The sequence below is a fragment of the Channa argus genome, chromosome 10 (assembly GCF_033026475.1).
Source record: "Channa argus isolate prfri chromosome 10, Channa argus male v1.0, whole genome shotgun sequence".
Classification (NCBI taxonomy): Eukaryota; Metazoa; Chordata; class Actinopteri; order Anabantiformes; family Channidae; genus Channa; species Channa argus.
In genome coordinates, this window is record NC_090206.1 from 19,947,050 (window position 1) to 19,956,653 (window position 9,604).

At 41.6% G+C, this 9,604-nt stretch overlaps 1 protein-coding gene across 2 annotated transcripts; it reads right to left on the bottom strand.

Moving 5' to 3' along the window:
* Positions 1 to 203: 203 nt before the first annotated feature.
* mcm7 (minichromosome maintenance complex component 7) lies at positions 204 to 9,196 on the bottom strand. Of its 2 annotated transcripts, XM_067519182.1 has the most exons (16): positions 7,259 to 7,332; positions 6,879 to 6,886; positions 6,586 to 6,665; positions 5,951 to 6,115; positions 5,661 to 5,785; positions 5,393 to 5,573; positions 5,166 to 5,303; positions 4,912 to 5,061; positions 4,617 to 4,731; positions 4,400 to 4,531; positions 3,934 to 4,017; positions 3,451 to 3,662; positions 3,078 to 3,343; positions 2,788 to 2,956; positions 1,489 to 1,598; positions 204 to 829 (listed from the first exon to the last, which is right to left on the bottom strand). In XM_067519182.1, the coding sequence occupies exons 1-16, from the start codon at positions 7,315 to 7,317 to the stop codon at positions 604 to 606; spliced, it is 2,220 nt and encodes a 739-aa protein (XP_067375283.1). In that variant the 5' UTR covers positions 7,318 to 7,332; the 3' UTR covers positions 204 to 603. The 2 variants fall into 2 exon arrangements, with proteins under 2 accessions (XP_067375283.1, XP_067375282.1); XM_067519181.1 differs by lacking the exons at positions 6,879 to 6,886; positions 7,259 to 7,332 and adding an exon at positions 8,999 to 9,196.
* Positions 9,197 to 9,604: the final 408 nt, after the last annotated feature.

A 9,604-nucleotide genomic window follows, 5' to 3' on the forward strand; every position in this document is an offset into this window, starting at 1 on the left:
GTTGCTTTAGCGGGAAACCAGGTGTTCAGAATGGACTGTGACATCGTTTCATCCCACTTCATGAAACAAACTTTCCAAAGCACTTTGCTTAGGGTCTTGCAGTTTTTGATTTTCTGCTTACTTTATAACCAACTTACAAGTTGCTTTGCATAGAAGTATCAGCACAAATGCATATTTAATGTGCACAAAAACAAAGAATCAAACACATTTCCAAAGCAATTTATTATAACTTGTCAATGGTGATTTATCTTGCCTAATGTGCATTATAAAGAGTAAAATATACAGAAATTTTCAATGTCAAATGGAACTTTTAAGCTCTAAACCACAGATAGCTCTACACAATTCACTTTCTGAAATACATATTTACAAACATTTTACCAGTGAGCAGGAATCTTAAACTTAAAAAGTTACGGCCCCCAAACACAAGGTGTACCTGCAAAAAGGCCCACTTAAAACATGTCCAGGTTCTGCTTGACTTGTGTTACAAACACACTGAAGGAGGAAAAATAAAGAGCTTCTTTTTCAGTCTGTAGAAAGCCCTCAGTAGAGCTTCCTACTGAGGCAGGTGAAACGCACCATGTTTGGCCACACGTCCCAGTATCTTTAGACAAAGGTGACGCGGGTGCGAGCCTGGTTGACCTGCCACACATTGAGTTCCTCATATTCCTCCAAAGCCTCCTGGAACTGGGCAGGGGTGAAGCCCCGTGAGACGCAACGCTGCTCTGCCTCAGACATGCGAACCACCCCGTTGGCTCCTCCACGGCCTGCTGCGCCCTCTGTGGCAAGCTCACGCACCAGAGAGAAGATGACATCTGCTGGACGCTGGGTTCTATACACAATTAAAATGGATTCAAAATTTTTAGATCTGGGAAAAACAGTCTTGTTTCTTTACTCATTGTGAGACAAGGACAGTTAAGTGCTTAAAAATAAAGTTATTACGACGTTAATTGTGATATTAAGAAATAAAGATTTGGACCAACATCCTTTTAGAAGCCACAAATTGTTTTTAATCTCTGATTTTTTTTTAACAAATAAATTCTGTGGTAATTAGTGAGCTTTTAGAATGACATGGTTAGATCAACTGTTGGTTAGGCAGGCTTTGTGCTAAGGCCTCCGGCCTAATATGCAAAGTAAACGAATGACTGTATTATCAATCATGTCATTATAATTAAAAAGAAAGTAAAGATGAATCTGTGTAAAAGACAATTTCTTTAAAAAGAGACCTAAGACGTGATCTCTCGCCCTTCCATAAAAAGCCTCTAGAATCTTCCCAAGCACAGACTCCAGAACAGGGGTTCAGCGTGCGACTACAGCTCCATAAAAATCCAGAAGTTTTACAGTTTCCTCTATGCCTGCTACTTCATGCTATACTGTTACAGGCGGTTAATTAATTGGGTTCTAGGTCCACCAACATCTGGTCTCCTTTTGGAGTTTTACCCCAAATCATGTCACCATTAAGACTGATCAGGTTCCAGTGTTAACACTAACCTTGTGTTGCTGGACTTGTCAGCTTGTAGTGAGTCCTTTGACATCTCCATCAACCTCATTGCTTCATTGACATCCTCCTTTTCCACAGTGTCCATCATGCGAAGGCGGGCCTAAAGAAGGCATTTAAAGGAAACGAATATGGTAATTGAAATACAGCGGACAACAAGTAAATATACATATAGTAGGTGCATCTTGATTCACGTAGGCTGCGTTGTGCCGACACTGTCAGACCGAGACAAGTGCAATGCCCTCTGGGATGGCCGGCAATTGCCCAAGTCTCCGCCTCTCAACACCAGCTAGTCTCTTTCCAGGATGAAATTAAAAACCACAAAAGAGAAAAAAAAAAAATCTCAAGTTTAAATGTAGAGGAAACTGACGACAGTTCCAGCCTTGGTCAGTTTTGCATGGGTTTGCACAGCTGCTCTGCACACAGGCTGACTGCCCACCCTGCAAAGCTGGCCAAGATCAAAAAACCTCTTACACTTCTCATAGGTGAAATACTGTAGCAATCTGTAGCATTTGGACAAACTCCATTGTTTAGTTGATGTGCAGCCGTGAAGCATTCAAAACTTTTAAAGTTGAGACAATGTTTTGCCCCCTTGTGGATGTGTCTATGCAGCACTTTGCCAACCTGTCTGCCTGAAGTGCTGGTTTTGCAGTAGGTGGAAGACTGCTACCTGCACAAACAGCACTTTTAGCAGCCAGAGGCTGGGAACAAATCAAATTCAAAGGCTCTCATTCAGAAAGTATTTGCTTTTCCCACTTTACAATCTTACTGAGAACTTTTAGAAAGCAAAAGCACAAAATACACTGTTGTAAAAAATTAATGGACACATTAATCTGATTTACTATTGCTGAGTCACCCAGAACGATGACTCAACTTCAGTGATTTGGAGACTGGAGCTCTTTTTTTGACCAGCGAGGGATAGAAGTGCTCACACTGCAGTAGACCAGGTTATCATCACTACCTGCACTGTAAGCACTTTATCACACACTGGACCATGGAGCTAGCATGAAGGCACAGAGAAGAGCATAAACAATCCAATTGCAAAACTATATATCTGAAATGGGACACCTGTAAATGTCCATTAAAAAAGGTATTTTAAAAAGTTTATTTAAAACAAATTTTTATTAAAAAATATGGAAAATAAATACATTGTCTTCTGTCTACTTGCAGCTGTAATTTCAAGTAAACAAATGTCCAACACATCTGAAGACCTGCCATATGACTATTTCAGTAAGTGGCCTGTCATAGTTTCCAGCCACCTACAGCAAACGGAGTGTCATTGTAGTTCTCACCAGGGCAGTAGAGAGGCGAAGGATGGAGAGCAGGGTACGGGCAGAGGTGAAGGTGGTGTCTTTGCTGACTCTGGCTTCTTTCCTCATTTCCACATAAGCAGCTGTAATGTAATTAGCCAGCGACTCTGGGACCACAGGCTGCCGCTTCTTACACAGAGCAATGTAACGCCTAAGGACATTTTATTTTAGATGCACAATGTTAATACTTAACCCCAAATCCTCCCTGGGGTTAATCCAGGTAAACTTTAGGGTAAGTGAATTGAGAACAACAAAGCCTTTTGCCTACAAACCTCATCAATTTCATGTCGATGGGGGTGAAGTGAGTGGGTGGCTGTCGGGAGTGCTGGTGGACGTATGTAATGTGCTGGGCCAGACGCAGGTCAGCATCTGCATCTGGCTTGTCCTGGATCAGCCACAGGAGGTCGAAACGGGAGAGAAGAGCAGCTGGCAGCTGAATGTTCTGCTCAATACTCTTCCTGGGATTGTAGCGTCCATAGGCAGGGTTTGCTGCGGCCAGAATAGAGCAACGGGCATTCAAGGACGTCATGATCCCAGCCTGACAAGAGTAACAGGCAACATGACATTGGAGAATTTATTTTGAAAAAAAAGAAGAAAAAAGTACCAAGATGTTAAGCAATGACTTCCAAATATGATTCTCATTACCTTTGCAATGGAAATGGTCTGCTGTTCCATCACTTCATGGATGGCTGTGCGGTCAGCATCTGCCATCTTGTCAAACTCATCGATGCAGCAGATGCCCAAGTCAGCCAGCACTAAGGCTCCACCTTCCAGCATCATTTCACCAGTTAAGGGGTCACGCATGACCGCAGCAGTTAGACCAACACCGGATGATCCACGACCTGTAGTGTACTGGCCTAAAGAACAGAGGTGAACCCAGGTGAACTTAGACATGCGTAAACATTTCTCAGATTGTCTCCACTATGGCTTTTATCCATTTTGTCATTTCATAAATGTATCTAGTGTCCAAAACCCCACATTGACATATGCAGCCTTTATTCTATTGTTTCTTAGTTAGGCCGTCACATCAAAAGTTAATATTTTACCCCATGTAAATCAAATGCCTTACTGGATAAAATATTAAACCAGATATAGGACTTTAAATCCAACAAGCATGGCTCTACTTACTCCGAGGGGCAAGACGATCAATGTAGGAGAGAAGTTGGGACTTGGCAACTCCTGGGTCTCCCATAAGGCAGATGTTTATGTTGCCTTAAGGAGAAGAAACAAAACCAGAAGAATGCTGCCATTTTAAAAAGATCTTTTAAAAGAAAAAAGTTGTGCTTATTATCATTTATCTGGGGGAAGGGGAACATGCCCCAGAACAAACTGTGGTTACTCTATTTAAATAATTCCCCCCCCTTATTTGATCCAACTTTTAAACGTTACAGATAATTCACTGTACCAATCCATCCTACTGAGAATTGTCGTAATGTGATTCAGTGAATTTTACAGAAGCAATTACTGCTCTGCTCAGCTGGGGAACAAAAAATGCCATGGCAGGAGACAGACAACAGCAATACATGAGTGACAAAAACTCCCTGTGCGATTGTTTACTTGATAAAAGGTTAACGGGGCTCATGTCAGTGCTCACCTCTGATTTTCATGCCTTTCGGTGCCTGTTCTACTCCTCCAACCAGCAGCAGCAGCAGTGCCTTTTTAACATCTTCATGTCCATAGATCTCTGGTGCTATTGAGCCAGCTAGTTTCTCATAAAATCCTTCATCTGCAAGAAGAAGGACAATTAGCTTTACTTTGACACACCAATCTGTTAATGTTATGTAGAGTCATTGCCTGTACAGACCACCTACCCGTGATGCTACGCAGCTCCTCTTCAGTCAGTTCCTCGTTTCCGAGCTCATCGTCCTCGGTCTTGTTCATGAGCGTGATGCTATTTGCCTCCAGGTAGGTTTCTGACAGAAGGCCCTAAATAAGTTAACAAACAAGACATTTTATTGACAAGGGTTGTGCAGTGTCTTCAACAGAGATTAGTTCAGGAACTTGGACAGTATTAGCTCATATACTGTTCCTAAAGTCTGCTTTATAATACATTTTCTCATAAGTTAGTCCATGTGGTGCAGTGTGGATTGGCAAAAAACCTCCTACCTGAACTGCTTGTTTAAAACCCGTGCGCAAAAGAGGGAGGAAGACTCCTGTGATAGCTACATGGTCTCCTGGCTGGGCAAGCCGCGTGTTTTCTCCACGAGCATACACAGACATGCTTCTTGGAATATTTCCAACAGGCACCTGGTCACTCTGTGGCACAATTAACAAAAGAACTCATAAGGGATGGAAAAATACTTCCTCTATCATAGTACTTTACTACAACCAGTGAATATTTAATTTGATACAATCCTTACATGTTCCTGAATACGTAGCTCCTGAAATTTGACAAATTTAGAGCCTCTGGTCTGCAAGTAAAGACGACCTCCAGATTTGTTGGTGACACACTCCTGGCTGGGACACATGACGAGGGGCATGAAGGAGGGAGATTGGATCTGAAGGGCAAGAAAGCACAATTAATACATTATAGGTTTTAACGTCATCATAGGACCCAACTGATTTTGAGATTTTAATCCAAACTCACTGGCTGGTAGGTCTCAGCACCACACTGGTCACAAGTGTAAGTAGCTACGGCCATCATAGGTTTGACTTCAGTGGCGCGGGTAACTATGCCTCGAACAGTCACCAGATGGCCGATGCTGTCAGCTCGCACATCACGCACCACTTTAGGTTTAGCAGTGCTGGGGGGTTTAAAGTACAACTCACTGGGAAAATAAAAAGGAAATAATGTTATGTCAGAAGAAGGCAGGAAAAACAAAACAAAACAAAACTCCAAATATAACCCAGCTTACAATCTCCTCATAAGTTCAGGTGGGTATTGGTTACGGGCATCTCGGGTGTCTGCAGGGTCATGGCCTCTCTGTTCCATCATCAACCTGTGCTCAATGTACACATCTAGGGAATCTTTGGCCACAATCTGGATGTGACAAAAGCATTGAAGGTATGCAATGACTGAATTAACTTTGGAAATTCTCAATACAAGTTTGAATCTTACACATTACAATTAATACAATTTTAATTTTTTTACATTAGTCACAAAAGTTCGTTTTTAAAATGCTTTGAACTGTGAACATTTACGTACATCTCTTTCTTTGTATTCTGGCAGCAGCTCGTGAACAGCATCAGCAAACAGTCCACTGTAACGTTTGGCATTCTCAGAGATGCTCTCAACCAGCTCAGGGTCCTCTTCAGCCACATCATCCAGTTCCACGTATAGAGACACCTGCTCTCTGTGTGCCAGTGCCACCTGCATGACAAGTATTATTATTAAATTAACAACTTAATTACATCATGCTGCACATACTGCTCAATAACAATAACACTACAATTCAACAAGCTTGAACAGGATGTGGTAGTTCATGCAGACACACAATTACTGTATAACTGATACATGTCATGTTTTGCTTGAGCCAAACCTTTACATTAAATAGAAATTGTTTTCAGTTTTAACACTTACATCCAAATGACATGCATTTTGTATGAACATTTGAAACTGATGACAAATATTCAAAGAATAACTACCTCTAGATTTAAAAGCATTGATTAGAAAAAAATTTAATTGTTCAAATTGTACGATAGAAGTTACATCTAAAATTACACACACAAAACCCAGTACTCTGATATACATCAGTTTTTATTCCCTTAAATTGTATTTACATTGGCGTAATAAAAGGCTACAATGTCAAGGTAACACACTTATTCGTTTACTAAACTTACAAGTTGAGCTCCATATTTGAACACCTTCTTCCCACTGTCATCTTCTGTGTAGAACTCCTGTAGGAACCTTTTGCACTTCTCTGCAAAACAAAAACAACTCAGCATTATTCCACAGAAAAACACAGGCCACATCCAGCAGACCTTAGGTAGAGGCTGTCAGGCTATGTGTACAGGCAATGAACTCTTTACTGATCCTACCATTTCAATTGCCTCCTTAGCATCAAAGCTGCTTTTCAAGTTTAAAAGCTGCTGAAAATATTGTTTACCACTACCCCTCAAAAGTGGGCCTACACTCTGGGAGCTAGTTTGTTGTCCTGCGACGACCCCCTTTGTTGAGTAACACGGCATCCTGTAATGTCGATGAGTCACTATTGGTATTGCCTACAGTAAACCACCATCTGATGATGCTGCATAAGCCAAATTCGGTTTAAATGTACGCACTAAAACACCTTTACAGAGATACTGACGATATTACGCAGTAGATACCTTCAGGGCAAGAATGTAAATACAACAGGCGCGCTGAGTTCAGTGTCCATTTTTTTGGGGAAGATATGCTTCACTTCTCGAAAGAGCTACAACTACAAATATTTAAACGCACGTTCAAAACACACGAAACTAGTCGTGATACAGTAATTAAAACCGTCAACTTACTTAGACGCTGTATCGGAAAAACGGCAGCACGGATTTAATATTTCTCTGTTCGAGGATGTTATTGTAAACAAAGCAGCACATGGCTTGTGTGCCTCTCTACTCCGATATCCCTCCGCGACCCCTCCGCTCTCAAACATAATCCCGACTGTTGTTTTCAACCCATGGCCAGCCATCTTCTAACGCTAGCTTGGGGTAGCGGGGTTGTGTTGAATACGTAGCCCTGGTCTGGTATCGATTTTAGCTAGCTAGGTTACTGTTAACATACCTAAACGATTAAGACGCCGTTGACTCGTTGTTGATAGCTTAATGTCCGACGATGGACAGACTCCACGTAAAACTTTTCAATTCGATCGGCCTAATCCTATAAATTTAATAGATTAGGGAGTGAGACATGTAAACTTCCCGCTGTAGGTTCAAGGCAAATATGCAAATAGTTGCATTACCGTGGCAGCTTTAAGTGAAACGGCAAGCAAATTGTTATATTTGGTTACTAGTTTTCATTAACGTTCCTTTGGGCCATATGTGGCCATAATAACTTTTGAATATGCGTTGGGTGGATATAACGTTAAAATCCAGGTTTGTGTCGAAACTTCTTGGGGACTCAAACAGCACCAAGCCGTTCTCAGTATGTCACCCTTTAGCGGGGCATTAAATCATCAGCCGACTAACCAAGTTGTTACAGTCTCATGCGACTGCACAACGGCATATAATTAATTACTTAAATAGCTAACTAACTAGCATGCTAACGTAACTTCAGGTAAGAGCAGTCCGTCAATGTTTAGTGAAAACAAATGTTTTCAGGCAATACGCAAACGTGTGCATTGTGGGTTTCGATGGGTTTGCTACTTAAATGAAAGAGCTAATTAGGAACATCGCCGGTTAACACATCGTTGAATGTTGACAGGTATTTAACGTAACGAGACGTCACTTGAGGAGTTACTTACACCGCTGAGAAACAAAAGGAGTCGCGTGGCAACTACATTTAACTTTACGTTCATGTCAACGTTACGTCAGGCCGTCGTGAATTAACGTCACCTAATCTTGTATGGATCAGACTTTTCACGGATTCGTGCTCGTAACCTTCTTTTAGTAAGGTCAGAAAAACTCAGGTGAACATGCTAAATAATACGCAAACTAAAGTTATATCCGCTTTTCGCTTTAACAGGCCAGGTTTGGCCATTGCATATAGAGCAAGCCGTGCAGGAAAACTTATAACCGTAAAATCTTTTTTTTTTCTCCTTTACTATCCCCCCCCCCACCCCCACGAACCTGCTCTCTTACTATATTAGCGTACTACCGCTAGCTTAAATGCAAGTTATTGTTGGACACGTGCTTGCACACTGGCGCCTGCTCTTTGTTTAAGCGGATCCATCCGGGTCACAAGCTCACAAACGACTACAAAAGTCTGCAACTTCAAGGTACACATCAGCTTCGCATATCTCAGTTTAAGTGGACTGTGCAGCATAACGTTACATGCAAACCAATATCCATATTTTCCAGCTTTGCGACCAAAGAAAAGCGAGTTAGCGTTAACGTGAACGTTTGGTGTAAAGGGGCAAATGAGGAGATAAGACAGGCTTGACAGTTTTAGAGTGCACAAAAACAATATATTTCCAGACTCTGAACTCAGAACATGATACAGTTAACAATAATTACATAAGGGAATAACATTTTAGATAAGTCCCTGAGTTAACGCTAATAGCTTACCTATTGAGGCCAACCTGTTGCTGCCATACAGTTATTATTGAGGGTAACCCATTACCTTTCTCTGCCGCATAATCCTTAGGAGCCATGGCTATAGTTCCTCAGATTAGACAACTCGATTCCGGAATGTTAAAGATACCTTGAACGAAAATGCAGTTTAAATAAAAATTGTTCTCGTCCCAAGATTCCCGTATTAATTCACTTGAAGCTCGAGTTTCTCCCCGGTCGCAGTGCAAGAAGTGGCGCGAGTCTGACGTGTTCCGCAGCCAATCACGTCACGTCTTTCAACGGGGAGAGGCGGTATTTGTTGGTGGCGCGAAAGTTACGGAGGATAATGCACCACGTGACTGGATAAACTTCCGCCCTGTTTGTCAAGAATGGCGCGAAAGTCGATGATTGGGTTTCATACAACTGAGTGACACTGGAGTAAACTCGGTGTAGGCCAGCACAAGGAGGCAAATACCAACCTGTGGGCCAGATCGGGGACTCCAGCAGAACATATTAGCTACTTAATAAACGTAAATCTTAAGTTTTTATGATCATAATTTCTTTCTTTTATTCAGAAAGCCATAAAACAGTAGTAGCTTCATATAAATTCAGACAAACAAGCCCATTCTACATATAATTATTCAACTTACTGTAAATACCTATTGAAACCTACCTA